We start from the raw sequence: 22,408 nt of genomic DNA on the forward strand, positions 1-22,408 counted from the left end.
AATCCTTAGATGCCATGAAGGCATTCCTTTGACCTTGGGTTCCCAACCTTTTGGCGGCAATCCTTAGCGAATGTCTAGGGAGTTTGGTTCTCAGGCACAGCCTTGCCTCTCTGTCTAATTGGACTTCCTCATTATCACTTTCAGAACCACCTGACTGTTGTTGACTTTCCCTGCCCTCCTCCCATTCCCGTTCTGAGAGCTGTGAAGGGTCACGCTGATCTGAAGCCTCGGTTATCTTGTCTTGGCTGCCTGCCTGCCTGTGGCCTTCTCTGAGTCTCTTGCTGCTCAGACTGTCTAACATTGTCAGTTTCAGACTGTGCAAACCCAAATCCCCCTTCATCATCAGACTGAACCACAACAACTAGGAAGGTGATGGCACTTTGACAACATGTTTTGGGATGGAGAAGGAGGAGGAGACCCACCTCGTCCTCGGCTTGGGCCAGTTCCTTCTTGAGCTCTTCCACTCGAAGGCGCAGCTTCTTGACCTCGGCCTCGTGCTGCTCCACCCTCCGGTTGGCGTGCGCCAGCTCCGCCATCTTCTCCTGGCACTGCTTCTTCAGCTTGGCGTGCACATGCTTCAGGTCCGCCAGTTCCTATATATGGGAAAGACAGCCCATCAGACCTCTTCAGCATCCACACTAGAGTTGTGCAATGTTTTCGTGAGTCATCGTAAGTCAGATCGTATTCGTCACATTTGTAAGATACTTATGACGCGATATCTGACGCATGCCCAAAACACAAGATCCGAAACTCACCCAGTCCTTTTTCGTTTGCATTTTGTAAACCTCGGAAACCTCCCAACATGAGTTTCATGTTCAGCGCATGGAAGCAAAACAATGCAAAGCAAAGCCAAAAAGGCTGTCTTTCCTCTTTAAATGAATGGCCTCTCACCACGCGGGGAGGGAAGCAGCAGGGAAGAAGCAGAGTCCGCTGGGAAAGGGACTGACAAAGCACAGCATTCTGGGAAATGTAGTTTGGAAATTCTCTATGCTAGAGAATGCAAAAAGGCAGTGTCGTAAACTACATTTCACAGAATTCTGCTCGGCATCAGAAAGCCCCAATCAGGAGAGGGAAGAGATAGGACCCGAAATCCATGTTTTAGTATGATTATTATTTTATATCTTGGTTATGTTTAGAGTGCTGAATTTTAATATGCGTGTCTGTATTGCTTTTATGTTTTTATTTGGTTTGCTGTTTTGGACTCACGTATTGATTGCATTTAGTGATTGTGTCTCTCCTCAGTGTTGTGATCTTCCTTGTGTCGAAATACACAAAGTCACACCATTTTTGTTCCTGGGCGATCAATGTCAATCCCTCATTGGTTCTATCACCAAAACATGGGGAAAGTTCGTTTTTGTTAATTTTTGTTCCGGTTTTAAACTATGTTTAATCATGCTATTGTCACTATTTTATTTTGCTGTGTTACTGTGCATAATTGTGTTTTTTATCTTGATGTATTTTTATCTGCTGATGACGTTTATTATGTATGTATTTTGTTTTGTTGTGATCGCTGAGTCCTTTTGGGGAGATGGAGGCGGGGTACAAAAATAAAGTTGTTGTTGTTTTTGTTATTATTATTATGTTTATTAAACTGCCCAAACTTTGTGTCATCCTGCACCACAATTTGCTCTAGTTTTGCAATGACTTTCTCATTGAGTCTCAACCCATTCAGGGTGATACATTTCTAAGGTCTGTTTAAAATGTCATTTCAGAAATAGTTACCTTTGGAACAATGTATACTGAAATAAGTTATGTATGGCAAAAATAGTTAATTGTTGTGACGTATCAAAAAGAAATATATATATATATATATATATATATAGAGAGAGAGAGAGAGAGAGAGAGTCTGTTTTTATTGTTGTTTTTATTGTTTTTATTATTTTAAAGCTAATTGTATTGTTTTAATCTATTTCTGTAAACTGCTCCGAGCCAAACTGGGAGTGGCGGTATACAAGTCCAATAAATAAATAAATAAATAAATAAATAAATAAATTAAAAAACCCATTCAGGCAGGAAAACAACGTTTCTGGAGTCGAACAACTCCTTTCCAAGTCAGGACCGTACCATTAAACCAGGAAATGACACTTTCAAACCAGGAACAGAAAAAATTAAAATTTTGTTACATAATGATATTGGACAAATGGGTGAATTTAAATGAAAGTGGTAAATGATGATTTTTAAAAAATATATATATAGACTATGATTGCTTGGGGTGTCACAATAATATCTGCTTAAAGGAGCACTTTAGGAATTGGAAACGGATCCCTGTCTCTTTAAAGGGGAGCAAAAGGGGGAATTTCTTTATTTCTTCCCTGGTTGTAGTGAACTGAAATCCCCCTATTTGCACCCCAATTGAGTTTATACTTGAGCAGCCCCAGTGAGGCCCACTCCCCCAAGGCAAGAGTGATGCGCCATGACAACGACTGTGATGCGCCAAAGGTTCTGTGGCAGTTGAGGCTGTCAGTTGTGACAGGGAGGAGGAGGAGGAGGAGGAGGAGGAGGAGGAGGAGGAGAGCCAGTCCTGGGGCCAAAGGGTCTGGAAAGGGGCCGCGAGGGGCTTCTCGTGCCCGGAAAGGGAAACAAGAAGGATTTCCCATCACCAGGTAAGGGAAGCAGAGGATGGAGATCGAACAGGTAAGAGACGGAGGGGAGGAAGGAAGGAGACCCAGGTAAGGGTTGAAGAGGAAGGAGAGTCCATACTCAGGTGAGGGATGAAGAGGAAGTATGTTCAATCCTCAGGTAAGAGAAGAGGAAGGCCACATAAGTATCAGGTAAGGGATGAAGAGGAGAAATACCTGATCATCAGGTAGGTGATGAAGAGGAAGGACACCCAATCCTCAGGTAAGAGAAGAGGAAGGCAAACACATGATCAGGTAAGGGAAGAAGAGGAATTGCCCTCTCTTATCATGGAAGTGATGAAGAGGAAGGACACACAATCATCAGGCAAGGAATGAAGAGGAAAAACACCCAATAATCAGGTAGGTGATGAAGAGGAAGGTCACACAATCATCAGGTAAGAGAAGAGGAAGGCAAACACATGATCAGGTAAGAGAAGAGGAAGGCCACATAAGTATCAGGTAAGGGATGAAGAGGAGAAATACCTGATCATCAGGTAGGTGATGAAGAGGAAGGACACCCAATCCTCAGGTAAGAGAAGAGGAAGGCAAACACATGATCAGGTAAGGGAAGAAGAGGAATTGCCCTCTCTTATCATGGAAGTGATGAGGAGGAAATATATCCAATAATAAGGTAAGAGAAGAGGAAGGCTACCAAGTTAGGAGGTAAGGGATGAAGAGGAAAAACATACCTAATAATCAGGTAGGTGATGAAGAGGAAGAATACACAATTATCAGGTAAGGGATGAAGAGGAAAAACATACCCAATAATCAGGTAGGTGATGAAGAGGAAGAATACACAATTATCAGGTAAGGGATGAAGAGGAAAATACCTAATAATCAGGCAAGGGCTGAAGAGGAAAAACAACCAATTATCAGGTAAGGGAGGAAGAGGAAGTATATTCAATAATCAGGTAAGAGAAGAGGAAGGCAAACAAAATGATCAGGTAAGGGATGAAGAGGAGAAATACCTAATACTCAGGTAGGTGATGAAGAGGAAAGTCACACAATCCTCAGGTAAGAGAAGAGGAAGGCAAACACATGATCAGCTAAGGGAAGAAGAGGAATTGCCCTCTCTTATCATGGAAGTGATGAGGAGGAAATATATCCAATAATAAGGTAAGAGAAGAGGAAGGCTACCAAGTTAGGAGGTAAGGGATGAAGAGGAAAAACATACCTAATAATCAGGTAGGTGATGAAGAGGAAGAATACACAATTATCAGGTAAGGGATGAAGAGGAAAAACATACCCAATAATCAGGTAGGTGATGAAGAGGAAGAATACACAATTATCAGGTAAGGGATGAAGAGGAAAATACCTAATAATCAGGCAAGGGCTGAAGAGGAAAAACAACCAATTATCAGGTAAGGGAGGAAGAGGAAGTATATTCAATAATCAGGTAAGAGAAGAGGAAGGCAAACAAAATGATCAGGTAAGGGATGAAGAGGAGAAATACCCAATAATCAGGTAGGTGATGAAGAGGAAAGACACACATTTATCAGGTAAGAGAAGAGGAAGGCAAACACATTACCAGGTAAGAGAAGAGGAAGGCTATCACATTATCAGCTAAGGGATGAAGAGGAATTGTACTCTATTACAAGCTAAATGATGAAGAGGAAGGACACCCAACTCTCAGGTAAGGGAAGAGGCATTTTTCAATTTCCAAGTATTTCTAATCTTCAGAAGCATCCAAGGAAGTGGATCTGCATGAAGAGAAATCAAGAAGGAAGGAAGAAGTAAAACGAAAGAAAGAAAGAAAGAAAGAAAGAAAGAAAGAAAGAAAGAAAGAAAGAAAGAAAGAAAGAAAGAAAGAGAGAGAGAGAGAGAGAGAGAGAGAGAGGAAGGAAGGAAGGAAGGAAGGAAGGAAGGAAGGAAGGAAGGAAGGAAGGAAGACAGAAAGTGGATTTGATTGGGAGGAAACCCAAGGTAGGCAGGAGAAAAGCAGGTGAGCCCTAGAGAAATGCAGGATAGATGTATAGACCTCAGAGTCAAACGCCTGTGAGTAGCAAGAGATAGTTGAGAAGAACCAGGTCCAGGTGACTCTGGAAACGCACGGCTGTTGGAAGAAGCCAAGAGGAATGGTTTTCCTTTTGCACCCAAAGGAAAACTAAGAATCCGAGTGAGAAGAGACCCCGAAGACCCTCCTGCCTGAGTCCGAATGCCAGGAACCCTCGCCTAACGCAGCCTTGAGAAGCGGGCGACCCTTTTCCAGGCAGAGATCTCCAGGGAGAAGGGTCCCTCTTCCAAGGAGACTTTGGCCACCGTGTCGTGTGGAAGGGACATCCCGGAAAGCGGGTGTCGGGAGGAGAGGCTCAGGCAGGTCAGTCCGGCGGCCCTTTCCGGCCTGCCCAGGGTCGCACTGGCCGCCACTTTTGGGGCCGGGAAGGAATTTTCCTCCGGGGCGGATTGGCCGAGGACCCCGGAGGTTTTTCGCCTTCCTCTGGGCATCCGGCACAGGCCGCCCGTCAGGAAGGGTCACGAGGGGAACCCACTCAGGTCAGCTCAGGAAAGGGTCAGGTCTCAGTCCGGGAAGGTTAAGAGAGCAGGTGGACAGGGAAGCTTTGAAATAGGGAATCCATGTCTCCAAAGGAAGAAGGAAGGAAAGGTCTTCAGGAGAACAAAGAAGAAGGAAACGGAAGGTGGCACAGCATTGGAGACAACTGACGGCAAACAAGGAAACCGCAAGAAAGCATTGGCTGACTGGACACATAGATATGGCCAGTCCTGAAGAGAGAGCATCACCCTCCACTTGCCAGGAAAGGAAAAGAAAAGGAAAAGGAAAAAAGGAAAGGAAAGGAGAAAGGAAAGGAAAAGGAAAGGAAAGGAAAGGAAAGGAAAGGGAGAGGAGAGAGGGGAGGGAAGGTCTTTTCCGGCCTGCCCTGGGTCGCACTGACCGCCACGTTTGGGGTCGGGAAGGAATTTTCCTCCGGGACAGATTGGGCCCCAGTCCCGGGGGTTTTTCGCCTTCCTCGGGGCATCCGGCACAGGCCTCACCAAGTCAGGCTCAGACTCACCCTCAAACAACAACAGGCCCATCTTGACCTAACCAACAAATCCAAGCCAATTGGAATAAAATCTATGAATCTGGAAACTGCCTTTGTCCCTTCTTTTTCTTCTCCTTCTCCTTCTTCATTGTTGTCCTATTCAGCATGTACAAGAGGCAGCCAGGCCCCTTCTGCGCTGCTATCTGCTTTGGACCGGATTATATGGCAGTGTGGGCTCATATAATCCAGTTCAGAGCAGACAACGTCGATTCCCTGCTTTGGTCATCCGGATCGTATGGCATTGCAGAAGGGACCCCTGTCTGCCCTTATTTGCTTTTAATTACTGTCTTGCAATATTACAGTAATTAATACAAGATGGGAATGATACAAGATGGGAGGGTATTGGGGATAGGATTGGCTAGGCCTATTTTAACAGGAACTCTCGGGCAACCAGAAGATGCATTTATTTGGCACCTTCCAATCCCTATGGGTTCCGGTTGACTGGGAGTCTTGTGTGTTTGGTGCCCTTGATGGGACACACCTTTGTGTTTTGATGGAACTGCACACAATTGCAGGTAATAAGTGCAACGGTTGGATCTCACAAATACAATCCGCTTTGTGATGCCGTTTTGGAGGCCACGCTTCCCGCTTTCCTGGAAGGATCTCAGAAGGAAGGCAGCCGGTCAGAAGAGCCATTGCTTTCCTGGAACACTTGCAGAAGTTGCCACGTGTCCATTAGAAACCACTCAAATCATTCTGTTAAAGTTTCTTTTTTGTAGACTTTGGTTCCATCTAGTGGTCTATTCTGAGGCCCTTTCAGCACTGCAATATAAAATCCAGTTTATGAACTGGATTATATGGCACTGTAGACTCAGATAATCCAGTGCAAAGCAAATCATGTGTATTGTCTGCTTTGATGACCTGGATTATCAAACGGCTTCTTCTGGGAGGAAACCGAGAGGACTAAGGTGCACTGTCTACACTGTCACAGAATCCAGCTTCTGATTCCAAACTGGATTATATGAATCTGCCATATAATTCAGTTCAAAGCAGATAATTTGGATTCAGAAACTGGATTATGCAGCAATGCCAATGGGATCTGTGTTTTCCAACGCAACTCGATGGATTACCAGTGGGAGATAATGCCAAGATAGTTCATAAGTTAGCAAGTGACGTTTGGGTCGTTTCTGATTCTTTTTGTTGCTGCCAAAAGCCAATTACGCCATGTAACAAAATTTGGAAAAAACATGGCACACAAATGTTCTGTTCCTGGTATAATATCCCATTAAACTGTGCAACCCTCACATTGAAAGTTGTTGTTGGACTCTGGAAATTTTGTTTTTCTGGCGACTGGGTTGGTTGTGACTCGATGCAAAACTAGAGCAAAACGGGCCGAAGGATGACGTCCCTCCCGCAAAAATAAAAGTTCTTGCAGTTTAATAAACACTTCCCATGTTCTTATGATAGAACCAAATAGGAAATGACATTTATGGACCAGGAACAAACATCAGGTTACATGGTGTTATCATGTCATATTTGGGTCACTATTTGTTGTTGTTGTTGCCAAAAGTGAATGACCTTGGAAAGAGGTATCACTTGGGAAGGAGAAGCTCGAGGAGAAAGACTCCATATGGCAATATTGGAGGTGGAACTGACACGGAACATGAAGTGATGCAAAGCAAGGCAGCCAAAGTGGGCCAATGGACAGGTCCCTTCCTAGGACCTCTTGGAATGGCGCTTCTGACCCAAAACGCCCCTGGAAGCTCACCTTGTTCTTCTCGAAGAGCTCCGCCTGGACGGTCCTGAAATCGGTGTCCAGGGCGCTGACGGCCTGCCTCCGCTTCCGGGCCAGAACCTCCTCCAGGTCCTCGATCTGCGCCCGGAGCTTCTTGTTCTCCCGCTCTAGGTTCAGCTTCTCCGTCTCCAGGCGCTCCCGCTTGCCCCACTCGGCCGCGTTTTCGGCCTGGAGGCGCTCCATCTGCACGGAAGGAAACACAACGATGCTGAAAACACCATCCTAAGGAAACTGGAACCTGGAAAATTGCATTATCTATACACATAATGAAAGTGAAAAAAGTGGATGTGGCGGAGGTGTCCACTTACACACTCCCGCCTCCACAAACAGCTCTAGTTCCCACCGAGCAGGAGACACCCAGGCCCGCCCTCCACTGACACTATAGTGAGCGCCATGAACATGTCTCCCAAACCCTGCCCATGTCCCCCACAAACACCATCCTGCCCCCCACACAAAGGAAGGCTTCCATGCAGGGACCTTCACCCTAGATGTTCTGTTTCTCCTCCAGAATGGACATCCCAGGGCTCCTTAATTTGCATGATCCCGCCCACTGCCTCTCCCTTAACCCTTTCCTACCCTTTCCTATGGCACCATTTTGCCTTCCACCCAAGGGAAGGCTTCCATGTGGGGACCATTTCACCCTAGATGTTCTGTTCTTCCTCCAGAATGGACATCCCAGGGTTCCTTAACTTGCATGACCCCGCCCACTGCCTCTCCCTTAACCCTTTCCTACGGCACACAGTTCACAGAGGAATTCATCAGCAACTGAACAAGAGGTCTGGGCAGAATTCACCAAGATTGACTGGAGTTGTACTTGATCGACATCCAGAGAGGACTCTGAACCCAACCAAGGATGGATCTGGACCAAACTTGCAATGGATGATGGGACTCCATGCTCACCTCGGAGCGCAACTCCGCCAGCTTCTTGTCCATGCTCGACCGCGCTCCCAGCTCATCTTCCAGGTCCTCGGAGATGCGTCCCAGCTCATCCTGGTGGATTTCTTTCAGGATATTCAGCTGCAGAAGGAAAAAAGAGAAGCGGAATTGGTTGAGCCTCGGTGAGAGATCCTTTGACAAACTAGGGAGTCTTTCCCACAAAGACCAAGTTTGGGCAGTCTCATAAACTTTCCCCATGTTATTATGGTAGAACCAATGAGAATATGACCTTTATAACCCGGGAGCAAAAATCGTGTCGCACAGCGTTATATATACAATGGCACAGTAAATCAATATACAATTTCTTCTATCAAATGGCAAAAGCATAGAATCACAGGGCCTTTCTACGCTGCCATATACAATCCAGATTATCCACTTTGAACTGTATCAAATGCATTTATAACCTAGGAACAAAAATTGTGTTCCATAGTGTAATATTGGGTTGGTTAGTAGCCAGCTGCAATAAATCACTACTGACCGAGGTCAGGAGTTTGAAGCCAGCCCGGGTCGGATTGAGCTCCCGATCATTAATAGCCTAGCTTGTTGTTGACCTAAGCAACCCGAAAGACAGTTGCATCTGTCAAGTAGGAAATGTAGGTACCACTTTATGTTGGGAGGCTAATTTAAGTAATTTAAGACACCATAAAAACTTCCAGCAGCATGTGGAAGAATGAGGAAGTGTTCCATCAAGGACTCGGTGTCTCAAGTGGTCAATGAAGCGGCAGCTCCCCCTGTGGCTGGAATTGAGCATAACCTCATGAAGCCGGAAGCTGGAAAATGTTAAATCGCCTCTGTGTCTGTCTATATGTCGTATGTCTAATGTTTGCCATGTATATGTGCACTGCGAGGAAGGAATGAGGAAGTACTCCATCAAGGACTCGGTGAGAAGGGCGGGATATCAATAGTGAAAATAAATAATAAATAAATAATAATCGCAACAGGGCGAGAGTTCTGGAGTCACAAATAGTTTGCTGAACATATTGAGCCTTTTCTACAAATGCTCCAATCTCTGAGGCCCCACCTACACAGCCACATAATGACGTTGGTGCAGACTCATATAAAGCAGCCCAACGGCACGATATGTGTCTACACTGGCCATATAATGCAGTTTCAAACAGTGTCGGTGGGGCCTGAGATGTGCCGACCTTCTCTCTCGCTCAAGGTGGGCCGACCTGCTTCAGAACCTCTTGCTTGTTCTTGTTCAGCTCCTCGTACTTGACCTTCCACTGGCTCAGCTCCGCTTCCAGCTTCTCAATGTTCCTGCTGAGAGACATCTTGTCCCTGGAAAAAGAGACACAAAAATGGCAGGGGTTTTTTTAAAGACCTGTCTACAGTAGAGTCTCACTTATCCAACACAAACGGGCCGGCAGAACGTTGGATAAGCGAATATGTTGGATAATAAGGAGAGATTAAGGAGAAGCCTATTAAACACCAAATTAGGTTATGATTTTACAAATTAAGCACCAAAACATCATGTTATACAACAAATTTGACAGAAAAAATAGTTCAATATACAATAATGCTACGTAGTAATTACTGTATTTACTAATTTAGCACCAAAGTATCACGATGTATTGAAAACATTGACTACAAAAATGCATTGGATAATCCAGAACGTTGGATAAGCGAGTGTTGGATAAGTGAGACTCTGTTGTACTTGATTGTTCTATACAATGCACAAGATGACCGGGAAAATGTTAAATTGCCTCTGTGTCTGCATGTCATATGTCTAATGGTATTGAATGTTTGCCTTGTATATGTGCACTATCAGTTCCCTTTGGGGTGAGATGGGCAGAATATAAATACAGTAGAGTCTCACTTATCCAAGCCTTGCTTATCCAAGTTTCTGGATTATCCAAGCCATGTTTGTAATAATAATAATAATAATAATAATAATAATAATAATAATAATAATAATGTTATTCTTGTACCCCGCCTCTATCTCCCCGCAGGGACTCAGGGCAGCTTACAAATGTAAAACAATATACATACAAAAACATCAAATACTGAAAACGCACAAATGAAAAATTAAAACATACGATTAAAATTTTTGTAGTCAATGTTTTCAATACATCGTGATATTTTGGTGCTAAATTCGTAAATAGAGTAATTGCAACATAACATTACTGCGTATTGAACTACCTTTTCTGTCAAATTTGTTGTGTAACAAGATGTTTTGGTGCTTCATTTGTAAAATCATAACCTAATTTGATGTTTAATAGGCTTTTCCTTAATCCCTCCTGATTATCCAAAATATTCGCTTATCCAAGCTTCTGCCAGCCTGTTTAGCTTGGATAAGTGAGACTCTATTGTACTGTAAATAAATAAATTCTAATGATACTTATGAACTTATTCTGGAATTTTGAGTAAGTGCCTGTTTCATTCTCTCTGGGTTCGGAGGGGCTTCAAATTTGGGTTCGTAAGTCGACTCGTAAATACGAATTTCTCCGAATTTATTACGACTCACGAACCCCGCTTGAAATTTTGCACAGTTCTAGCAGCTGGCCACGGCTTTGCTCCAGCCAAGCCTAGGGCTCTGTCCACCCCAAAAGGAACCCCAGAACGGAGCCAGAGTTTCCCCGGAGGGCACACTCACTCCCGCTCCTTGAGGAGGACCTTTTGGGACTCGTCCAGGCGCAGCCGGAGTGCGGTGATCTTGGCGGCCTCGTCCTCGTTGGCGGAGGCGTCTTCCCAGAGCAGCCGGTTCCTCTCCTGGCGCGCCAGGGATGACCGGACACTGACCGCACTCCGCTGGTCCCAGAACTCCGGCCCGTCTTGCTTGCTCTTCAGCAGGTTCTCCATCAGCTCAAACTCCTGCAGTTATGGTGGAATCATGTGGAAACGAGATTTAAAAGTTGTGCAAAAAAAAAAAAAAACACCCTTGGAATTCATCCGCAGGGAAAGAAGAAGAGCAGGTGAACTATAAATCCCAGCAACTACAACTCCCTCCCTCCTATCCTTCCGTAGGAAGGTTAAAACTTAGTTGTAGGGCCAGGCTTTCGAATAAGAATTAGCAGCGCTAATTATTATTATGTACGCCAGAACTCAATTGACAGACCCAGTCTTTTGAACTTGAATACACCCATTTGTATTTTAGAATGTTTTTATGAATATTGATGTAAGTTAATAATTTTAATCTGATTTATAGTGTACTAGCTGTGCCCGGCCACGCGTTGCTGTGGCAAAGTGGTGGTGGTATTGGTTAAAAATTGTTGTGTAATTTTTATTTGACGTTATTTGTATTTTTTAATTAATTTTATTGTAAGTTATCTTTTCATTTATTATATTTTATTATTTTCTTGTATTATTTTTAGTTATTTTCTCTTATTATAGTATTTTATTGTATTAATTTTTTAGTGTTTTTAATTATTTTTTAGTGTTTTTTTATTATTTTTTATTGGGTTGCTAGGAGACCAAGTTGGAGGAGCTTAGCCTTCTAACTGGCAGCAATTGGATAAAAGCAATTATTCCTCTCTCTCTAATTAGGACTTTATTTTTCTTTTCTTTTTGTTGTATCAACCTAGAGGCATGGATGATGGGTTGTGTTGTCAGATTTCGAGGTTGGGGGGCCTGTAGTTTTGTTGTTTTGTCGGTCGCCGTGATGCCATCACTCTTTTATATATATAGATTGTATAATTTTTATTGTAAGCCGCCCTGAGTCCCCTCTCGGGTGAGAAGGGCGGGATATAAATGTTGTAAATTGTTTCGTGCTCTTTGTGTTTAATTCTGCTTTAATGTTTGTATATGTGTATATTTTAAAGTAGCCTCCCTGGTGGCGCAGCAGGTTAAACGGCTGAGCTGATGAACTTGCTGAACTAAAGGCCGGCAGTCAAGGGGGTTCCAGGTGTGATGGGCACACTGCATGCAGTGCCTACAGACCTTGGCCAGCACTTGAAAACAATCAGCGCTGACAAAATGGCCCCGTCAGCTGCAAAAGGCCACCCTACTCCGATCTGCATGCATTATTCGCCGATACATCACATAGTCCTAGACACTTAGGAAGTGTCTAGACCAGGGGTCCCCAAACTTTTTAAGCAGAGGGCCGGTCCACAATCTTTCAGACTGTTGAGGGGCCGAATTATCATTTGGAAAAAAATACAAACAAATTCCTATGCATACTGCACATGTCTTATTTGTAGTGCAACAACAACAACAACGAAAGAACAATACAACATTTAAAAATGAAAACAATTTTAACCAACATAAACCTATTAGGATTTCAATGGAAAGTGTGGTCCTGCTACTGGCCAATGAGATAGTCAGGTTAATTAGAATTGTTGTTGTTGTTGTGTGCCTTCAAGTCATGTCAGGCTTTGGCTGAGCCCAAGTCTAAAATTAATTATTTATTTACTGCATTTATTTACTAAATTTATATCCCACCCTTCTCACCCCGAAGGGGACTCAGAGCAGCTGTATGTACATACAATATATTATATTATTAGCATAACGCAATATTAGCATTATATATTACTATATTGAACTATACCACTATACTATTATATAATATGTAATATATAACATATAATTAATATTATTATATGGTATTACTATTAGCATTATATTGTATAACATAAGATTATTATCAATATTATATGTATATACAATATATTATATTATTAAAACTGATATAAAATATTATATTATAAAACTGAGGGCGAGGGCCAGGTAAATGACCTTGGAGGGCTGCATCCGACCCCCGGGCCTTAGTTTGGGGACCCCTGGTCTAATGTGTGATCCAATACAACAGGCAGCATCTTGTTTGCTGTGGACTCATCTTGTTGTGTACCAAATATTATTATTATTAATAATGTATGTGACCATTCCGTAGGCAAGATCTGTCCCCACCCCTTTGCTCTCCTCACCTTGTTCTTGGGCACCTTCTCGGAGCCCGGGTCTCGCACGGGTTCCTGCTCCGGGGCGGCCTGGCTCTCCTTCTCGGAGGCCACGCGGTTGTCGAGCTCCTTCTCCTTCTCCTCCTCCTCCTTGCTGCCGCAGTCCGCTTTGAGCCGGGCCAGCTCCTTGCCCAGCTGCTCCTTCTCGTTGAGGGCCTCCTGCCTCTCCCGCTTGAGGCCGGTCAGCTCCTTGCCCAGGTTCTCCAGCTTCAGCCGCAGGTGCCGCACCTCCTCCCGGGCCTTGTTGCGCTCGGCCCGCACCTTGCTCCACTTCTCCCGCCAGTTGGCCGTGCAGTCCGACCACCAGCGCATGGTCTTCTCCATCTGGGCCGCCCGCGCCCGGGCCTCCTCCAGCTCGCGCAGGCGCAGCTCCTCCCGGCTCTCCCAGTCGCCCCCCTCGAGGCACCCGGGGCTCAGCAGCGAGAGCGAGAGCGGGGACGGGCCCGGAGACGGGGTGCCGCTCTTCGGCGTGGGCGGCATGGAGTCCGAGAGGCTCATGCGCTCCGGCTGGGAGGTGCCCAGGAGGGCCAGGAGGCCGCTTGGGGAGAGCTGGGGCGAACCGGACAGGTGGGAACCGGCACTCTGGCTCATTATGAATCAATCACATGTCAATGGCAAGTCGACGGGAAGGTGGCAAAGGAGATCACGCCGCCATTCACTCTGCAGTAAGAAAAAGTACAAACATGTAAATAAGGAGAAAATAAAGAATTAGGTAGACAAGAGCACAATGGATATAAAAAGATCAGTTTTCAAAGCACCGCACAATAGAAGGAAGTCAATTTTAATGTAATTGTATTGTTGGTGTATAGATGTTGTGTCTGCTAGGAAGATCCAACCTAGGTTTTCTGGGGTTTTTGTGTGTTTTGTTTTCTGCACATTGATATGTCTGTAAGCCATTCACTTATGCTATATGTTTGATTATCTGTTTGCTTTTTCTGTGTTCTTTCTTTTTAATAATAAACTTTAAAAAATTAAAAAAAGAAAAAGGGTTAGCATTATTTTTGGATAAAATCTTTGGATAAAATCATCTCAAATGAAGCTCTCCCCAAAATCTCCAGCTGTAAGAAATGCACTTTTTTTTCCTTCTGAGATAGCTGGCTTATTATTACTTTTCAATTGTAAACAAGCAGACCACCCGAGTTTTCCTGAGCATTCCCTATCTTTGCTGTGAAACTGTCTTCGGTTCAAGGTTATCTCCTGGCTGGACACCCGGCCTCTGAATTGCTGCCAAAGTGCAACTCTGCAGAACCTGGTGAAAGGTCATCTGAACCTGTCTCATCTACACTTAAGTCCAACTGCTCAGGCCTCTCTTTGAGTGAAGCATAATTTTCTGCATGAAAGTCAGCCTCAGGCTGTGCAGAAGGAACAGACACAGACTGAAGAGGCTGACAGACAACAAGAGGCAACGAAGGCCAAGGAATGTGGCGAGAGGACTCAGAGGACCATTGGCTTCCCAGTGATAGAAAACTTTACTAGTATCAAGCCAAGTTTTTTAATTTTGTGTTTTTAAATAAAATATATTAGTACTCTCATTTTGCTTTTGATACGATAAATAAATAAAAACGAGGTTGGTCTGTATGAATCAATTTCTGCTTGATCTTTTTCCTGGTTTTGGAATCCCAATTGTGGTCAGGACGGTGAGGCTCTGCTCCTTCTAGAAGGCTGTTGAGTTTGGGAAACAGATCAGATCCTCCCCTTTCTCTAAGGAGACACCATCCAGGCCTGGGTGACGTCACCCCGTTCCCCACTCCTCCTGGAACTTGGAAATAGTAGGAAGGAGGAGGACCTTCTTGGCCTGGAAGAAGAAGGGAACAAACACAAGGGAAGAGGAGGATAATTGCATCCAGGCAGAGCAAAGAGGGAGGGAAATTGCAGAATGTGCAGAAGGAACGGGAAGCTGCAAAGCACAGAAGAAGGCCACGCCCAAAGAAACAACAGCCCTAAAAATGTATTGTTGTCCACAGAACAAAACCGAGCCATGGACACGAATGACTGCAACAGCCATAAGATGTTTGCAAAGGAATTCGAGCATCTGCAGAAGGAAGGAGAAGGTCTCGGTCCTGGAGTGTGTCCTGCAACTCCAATAACACGATGCAACAAGATTTTTGTTCCTGGGCTATAAATGTCATTTTCTTATTGGTTCTATCATAAAAACATGAAAAAGGTTATTAAACTAATAATAATAATAATAATAATAATAATAATAATAATAATAATAATAAATTGAACTGAAAAGGCTCTGGCATAAAGCAGTGCAGGTGGTCCCGGTGGTGATGGGCACACTGAGTGCCGTGCCAAGAGATCTCAGCCGGCATTTGGAAACAATAGACATTGACAAAATTATGATCTGCCAGTTGCAAAAGGCCACCCGACTGGGATCTGCGCGCATCATCCGAAAATACATCACACAGTCCTAGACACTTGGGAAGTGTTTGACTTGTGATTTTGTGATATGAAATCCAGCATATCTATCTTGTTTGCTGTGTCATAATAAAATAATAATAATAATAATAATAATAATAATAATAATAATAATACATCACACAGTCCTAGACACTTGGGAAATGTTCGACTTGTGATTTTGTGATACGAAATCCAGCATATCTATTGTCTTTGCTGTGTCATACTACGTTGTTGTATCAATAATAATAATAAAAAATCTGAAAATCTAAACACTTGGGAAGCGTTCAACTTGTGATTCTATGATACAAATGTCTTTGTGTCAAAATAATAATAATAATAATAATAATAATAATAATAATAATAATAATAATATCTGAAAATACATCACACAGTCCTAAACGCTTGGGAAGCGTTAGACTTGTGATTCTGTGATACAAAATCCAGGATATAGATCTCGTTTGCTGTGTCAATACTGTATCTTCGTGCCAATAATAATAATAATTGTTAGCTGCCTCTTCTCACAGCTTGAGGCAGGGTACGACACAGTCAAAACACTCAGATAAAACATAATACCATAAAATAAATATACTGAAATTCATAATTCAAAGATGAAAACACAGTAGCAGAATGTAGATGTATAGTTCAAAATGGACCTTGCCAGAAGACATAAGTCCATGACCGAACGGTCCTATTGAATACGGCTGAATGGGGATTCAGGCCTTGCTCTTGGGCTGAGAGAGTGTGACTTACCAACGGGCACCCAAGGGGTTTCCAGGGCTGAGTGCGGATTCGAACCCTGGCTCTCTCTTACAAGCTTTCCCAGCATTCCCTTGACCCGGTTTATCTCATTCCACCGCTTTCCCATCCGCTGTGTTCTCCTGCTCCGCTTTCCAGCGTCCTTACAGACGACGGGGCCCCTTTTCTCTCCCTCCCGTGAAGAACAGAAGGAGCCTCTTTCCAACTGAGTCTTTTTTGGCCGCCTTTGCCTCCACCGAACCCTGCTTCCCTCCGGTTACTTAATGCACAAAAAAGCAAAGACAAAAGCCCTCTCCGAAGAACGGAGACCGTCCCAAACGGAACGAGAAGAGCAAGAGACTCCAGATCTATATCTTGTTGATGCTTCTTATCCGATCTGGGTCTTGTTCCAAAACAATATGAGAACGAGCCAATTTGAAACGAAATCCTAGCGTTTCCAATCCCGGCTCAAACGCCACTCCTGGAAAAGCACTTTGACGGGAAGACGTCGCGCCAGACAAGAGTCTCGCACTTGCAAAGAACCAAGGTGTGCCAAGCAATGAACTCCAGACTTCCTGCCAATTTTATTTTGGGCCCATTCGGAAAAAAACGATCCCATTTGCCAGTTCAGGCCGTAGCAAGAAATAGGACAGACGCCTTTGGCTCCTGGAAGTCAGGCTCAGCCTGCAATCCTGCCCGAGAATAGAATTCGAGACTGAAGGCAATGCCAAGGGACTCAGCTCCGTTATTTTGACCATTCTTCCTCTCCTGAAAACAAAATCTCAGAAGCTGGAAAGAGGGAGAAGCCAGGGACCAGGAGGAGGGGTCTCCGTGTCATTGGACTGTCACTGAATAAGAAAAATTGCACTTATACTTTTGGATTGTTCAAATGGGTTGATCTTGACCCTGGAGGTGCATCTACACTGTAGAATTAATGCAGTTTGAGTGCCATGGCTCAAGGCTCTGTCACTCTGCCAGTTGTAGTTTGGTACCAGAACTCTTGGGTTGCATAAAACTGCCATTCCTATGATTCCAAGCTAAAGTGGTGTCAAACTGGATTAGTTCTACAGTGTAGATGCAATGTTTGGATATGGGTCTCACAGGTCTCAGTAATGCATACATGGAGAAGTATTAAGAGGAACGTGGTCCTGAATTTAGTGCAAAAACGGCAAACTCTGAATAGCAGGGAACCCTATTGAACAATGCCTACCAGAAATATATATATATATATATATATATATATATATATATATATATATATATGGAAGACCCAGGCCCCATCTACACTGCCATACAATGCAGTTCAACTGCACTATATGGCAGTGTAGATGTCATGAATATGATGTGTGAACTGAATGAAATTGGGATTCATGCTATATGGTTGGGCCTCTATAGCCTGAAGATGCAAACCTAAGAAGAATTCGTTAAGAAAACTGCAAAAGGCTGAAGGAAAAACGACTAAACTTCTGAACGGCTGACACGACTAGAGCCAAATTATTACCGTATATACTCAAAAATAAGCCGGGTTTTTCAGCCCTTTTTATGAGCTGAAAAATCCCTAGGGGACTCCATTGTTACCCAACTTGAATACCACTGAATAGCCTTGCAGCTTCAAAGCCTGGCTGCTTCCCACCTAGGGGACTCCATTGTTGGCCGACCTGAATACCACTGAATAGCCTTGCAGCTTCAAAGCCTGGCTGCTTCCCATCTAGGGGACTCCATTGTTGGCCAACCTGAATACCACTGAATAGCCTTGCAGCTTCAAAGCCTGGCTGATTCATACCTAGGGGATTCCATTGTTACACAATTGGAATATCACTGAATAGCCTTGCAGCTTCAAAGCCTGGCTGCTTCCCACTTAGGGGACTCCATTGTTGGCCAACCTGAATACCACTGAATAGCCTTGCAGCTTCAAAGCCTGGCTGCTTCATACTTAGGGGACTCCATTGTTGGCCAACCTGAATACCACTGAATAGCCTTGCAGCTTCAAAGCCTGGCTGCTTCCCACTTAGGGGACTCCATTGTTGGCCAACCTGAATACCACTGAATAGCCTTGCAGCTTCAAAGCCTGGCTGCTTCCTACCTAGGGGAATCCTTTCTAGGCCACCTTGAATGCCACAAACAAAACTCCACTTAGGACTACGCCACAGAAACGCATGGCCGGGGACAGCTAGTAATGTATATTGTTGTTGTTGTTGTTGATGGGAACATTTAAAAACCGAATTCATAAATAACATAAACAAACATGGGAAAAGTTTACGAAATTGCAAAAACTTTTGTCTTTGCAGGACATCCCGCTATAGCACAGTTTTGCAAGGATTATCTCATTGAATCTCAACCAATCCAACCTAGTTTGTGTCACAAAAATAAAGTTTCTGGAGCACACAATTAAGCAGGAAATAACACGTCCAAACCAGGAACAGAACATTTTTCAAATTTTTGTTCCATGTTGTAATCCACCAAACTCAATTCTGTCCTAACGCAAAGTTAAAAGAGAAAGTAAAGGTAAGATTCCTTCCCGGCATCCTGGTTACAGTGTCAGCAGGAGTCTAATGGTGTGAAAGTTCTCGTTTGTGTTAGTAACCTTGTTTCTTTGGTTTCGCATTTGTTTGGCCTTCAGAGGCGAGAAGTAAATTTCCCACCGCTTGTTGCTCATTGTTTTGGTTCTTGTTGCTTTTGCAGAAGATACAAGCTACACTTGCACTTTGGTTTTTATTTTTGCTTCTTCTGCTTTTGCTTCTACATATTAAAATGTATTAAAAGGGCTGCGAGTGCCAGCAGAATCAAAACAATCCCCATTGTAGAATGGATGCAGTTTGAAACTGTTCTCACTCCATGCTATGGGATCCTGGCCGTTGAAGTTTGGCAGAGGTGAAATCATAATAATAATACTAATACTACTACTAATAATAAAAAGACAAAGTATGGATTGTCGGTGTTGCAATCCCAGTGGACAGCAGGATTGGAGAAAAACAGCTGGAAAAGCTGACACGATATGAGGATTTAAAGATCGAACTACAAAGACTCTGTCACAAGCCAGTCAAGGTGGTCCCAGTGGTGATGGGCACACTGGGTGCAGTGCCTAAAGACCTTGGCCTGCACTTGAACACAACAACAACAACAACAACAACAATAGGGTTGTTGTGTGTTTTCTGGGCTGTATGGCCATGTTCCAGAAGCATTCTCTCCTGACGTTTCGCCCACATCTGTGGCAGGCATGCTCAGAGGTTGTGAGGTATATGGAGAAACTAAGCAAGGAAGGTTTATACTATTAAAATGTCATCAAACTGCATGTGTTGGACAGTGTAGACGCACCCTAAGGCGGGAGAGCCAGACGGACTGTGGCCTGTCCCCGGCCCACCTGAGATGCCTCCAGCCCTGACCTCATGCCTCCGCTTCCATGAGCTGGAATCAACTTAAGTTATGTGTAACCAGAGAGCAGTGGTTTCCTAAAGGGAACCTCAATGGCCGGGTGCAAGCGAGTTCTAATGGGATAACTAGAGAGCTTTGCAGGATGGTCAAGCCGCTGCTGTCAAGGGAGACGCATCGTGTCAACACTGACTATGGCTCTACTGTGGAGACTCTACTGTAGTTATATACTTCTATAGTGATAGAGTCACTTATGATTGTAGTGTCGGTTGATATATTCCAACTGTACAGGTAAATACATATACAGCAGAGTCTCACTTATCCAACATAAACGGGCCGGCAGAATGTTGGATAAGCGAATATGTTGGATAATAAGGAGAGCTTAAGGAAAAGCCTATTAAACATCAAAATACAGTAGAGTCTCACTCATCCAACATCCGCTTATCCAACATTCTGGATTATCCAACGCATTTTTGTAGTCAATGTTTTCAATACATTGCGATATTTTGATGCTAAATTCGTTAATATAGTAATTACAACATAACATTACTGCCTACTGAACTACTTTTTCTGTCAAATTTGTTGTATAGCATGATGTTTTGGTGCTTAATTTGTAAAATCATAACCTAATTTGATGTGTAATAGGCTTTTCCTTAATCCCTCCTTATTATCCAACATATTCGCTTATCCAACATTCTGCCGGCCCGTTTATGTTGGATAAGTGAGACTCTACTGTATATGTATTTACCTGTACAGTTAGAATATATAAACTGACACTACAATCATAATATATAAGTGGCTATATCACTATAGAAGTATATAACTATAACATAACTTACTTTATATTATATTACATACCATACTTTTCCTTTTTTCCTTTTTGCTGTGTATAATAGACATCTGTGCCTATAGCTAGCTTTTCAACAAACCTTGACACTGTTTGTGCAGCAAAAACAACGTTTGTGGAGTAGAACAACCACTTTCCAAGTGAGGAGAGCACCATGGGACAGGAAAAAAGACTTTAATGCCAGGAACAGTCAACATCTCAAGGAGTCTCAACCAATACAAAGAAGTTTGTGGCCCAGAAACAAAGTCTGTGGAGCAGAACAACTTTCCAAGAAAGGAAGGCAGGAGCCCTCGCACAAGGAAACAGTAACAGAGACATGTTCCCAATGTGGCTGCCTCGTGGAAAGGCATAGAATGAAGTTCTAAAGGAAATCATCTGGGGTCAGATCCTGGGGGATTGGGGGGGGGACCAACTTTTGGGGAGACTTTAAGGAGTGGGAAAGAAGTCTTTGGGGAGACTTTTGGAGCGACTGAGAAAACTCTTTGGGAAGTTGGGAGGGATTGCTTCCCCTTCCTCTTCTGCAGCCCCCACCCCACCCTATGTTTTGCAAAAGGACAGAAGCCCCCTCCTCACCTTGGGCCCCTCCTCCTCCTCCTCCTCTCCAGCCTGGATCCCGGCTCTGACGCGCGTTCGTCTCCCTTCCTTACTTTTTCCTTCCTCCTTCCTTCCGAGGCGGGGAGGGTCAGCCCCGGGAGTCTCCTCCCCTTCTGGAGGAAGTGGGGCGGGGTCTGAGGAAGAGAGGGGGGGGATTGGGGAGGGGGCGCGCATCCCGACGTGACGCGGGGGTTGCGACACGTGTCTCCGCAGGGAACGTTGCCCGGAGTCCCTCTTCACCCCTTCCTTGCCCGACAATTGGGAGGCAGCAGGACCCCCACAGCTAAGGGGGGTCGGGGGTCGGAATGTCAAACCCACCCCCCGGGGAGACCGACTTTCATTCACGAGTTTGGATTCGCATTCTGTTACCACTCGCTGTGTCTGCTATACGTTTAGATATATACTGTAGATCAGGGGTCCCCAAACTTTTTAATCCGAGGGCCGGTCCACAATCCTTCAGACTGTGGAGGGGCCGAATTATCATTTGGAAAAAAATACGATCAAATTCCGATGCACACTGCACATGTCTTATTTTATTTATTTATTTATTTATTTACAACATTTATATCCCGCCCTTCTCACCCGAAGGGACTCAGGGCGGCTTACAAAAATTGGCAAAATTTAATGCCCTGAATACAATCATAAAAACAAAACAGTAACAGATATATTAATAACATCGTTAAAACACATTATAAAACCTTAAAAACGTATATATAATTAATTCCATTCGTCCGAGATCCTCATTCTTCATCCTTAAATCAGTCCATGTCAACTTTGTCATTTACTCATCAAAACAGTGCAAAACAGCAACAACAACAATGAAAGAACAATACGATATTTTAAAATGAAAACAATTTTAACCAACATAAACCTATCAGGATTTCAATGGGAAGTGTGGGCCTGCTTCTGGCCAATGAGATAGTCAAGTTAATTAGGGCTGTTGTTGTTGTTGTTGTGTGTCTTCAAGTCATTTCAGACTTTGGCCGAGCCTAAGTCTAAAATGAATTTATTTATTTACTGCATTTATTTACTACATTTATATCCCACCCTTCTCACCCCAAAGGGGACTCAGAGCAGCTGTATGTACATACAATATATTATATTATTAGCATAGCACAATATTAGCATTATATATTACTATATTGAACTATACCAGTACACTGTAATATTATTAGTAATATATAACATATAATTAATATTATTATATGGTATTATTATTATTAGTATTATATTGTATA

General features: G+C 43.7%; 1 protein-coding gene and 1 long non-coding RNA gene across 3 annotated transcripts in view; one reads left to right on the forward strand and one right to left on the reverse strand.

Moving 5' to 3' along the window:
* The window catches only part of ccdc102a (coiled-coil domain containing 102A), a 28,125-nt gene extending 6,850 nt beyond the window's left edge, over positions 1–21,275 (reverse strand). Inside the window, exons 1-7 of one of the 2 annotated variants that reach the window (XM_062961724.1) lie at positions 21,150–21,275; positions 13,193–13,882; positions 10,927–11,144; positions 9,503–9,611; positions 8,295–8,411; positions 7,368–7,577; positions 423–593 (exon numbers count right to left, since the gene is read on the reverse strand). In XM_062961724.1, coding sequence (XP_062817794.1) covers positions 423–593; positions 7,368–7,577; positions 8,295–8,411; positions 9,503–9,611; positions 10,927–11,144; positions 13,193–13,813 — 1,446 coding nt within the window. In that variant the 5' untranslated portion in view covers positions 13,814–13,882; positions 21,150–21,275. Of the gene's footprint in view, positions 1–422; positions 594–7,367; positions 7,578–8,294; positions 8,412–9,502; positions 9,612–10,926; positions 11,145–13,192; positions 13,883–16,375; positions 17,485–21,149 lie in introns of those variants that run through there. The other variant, XM_062961723.1, reaches the window with a different exon arrangement.
* LOC134293616 (uncharacterized) lies at positions 586–5,706 on the forward strand. Its single transcript, XR_010000573.1, has 2 exons — positions 586–3,766; positions 3,839–5,706. It is a non-coding gene; the product is annotated as an uncharacterized LOC134293616 (long non-coding RNA).
* Positions 21,276–22,408: the final 1,133 nt, after the last annotated feature.

The sequence above is a fragment of the Anolis carolinensis genome, unplaced genomic scaffold (assembly GCF_035594765.1).
Source record: "Anolis carolinensis isolate JA03-04 unplaced genomic scaffold, rAnoCar3.1.pri scaffold_9, whole genome shotgun sequence".
Lineage (NCBI taxonomy): Eukaryota > Metazoa > Chordata > Lepidosauria > Squamata > Dactyloidae > Anolis > Anolis carolinensis.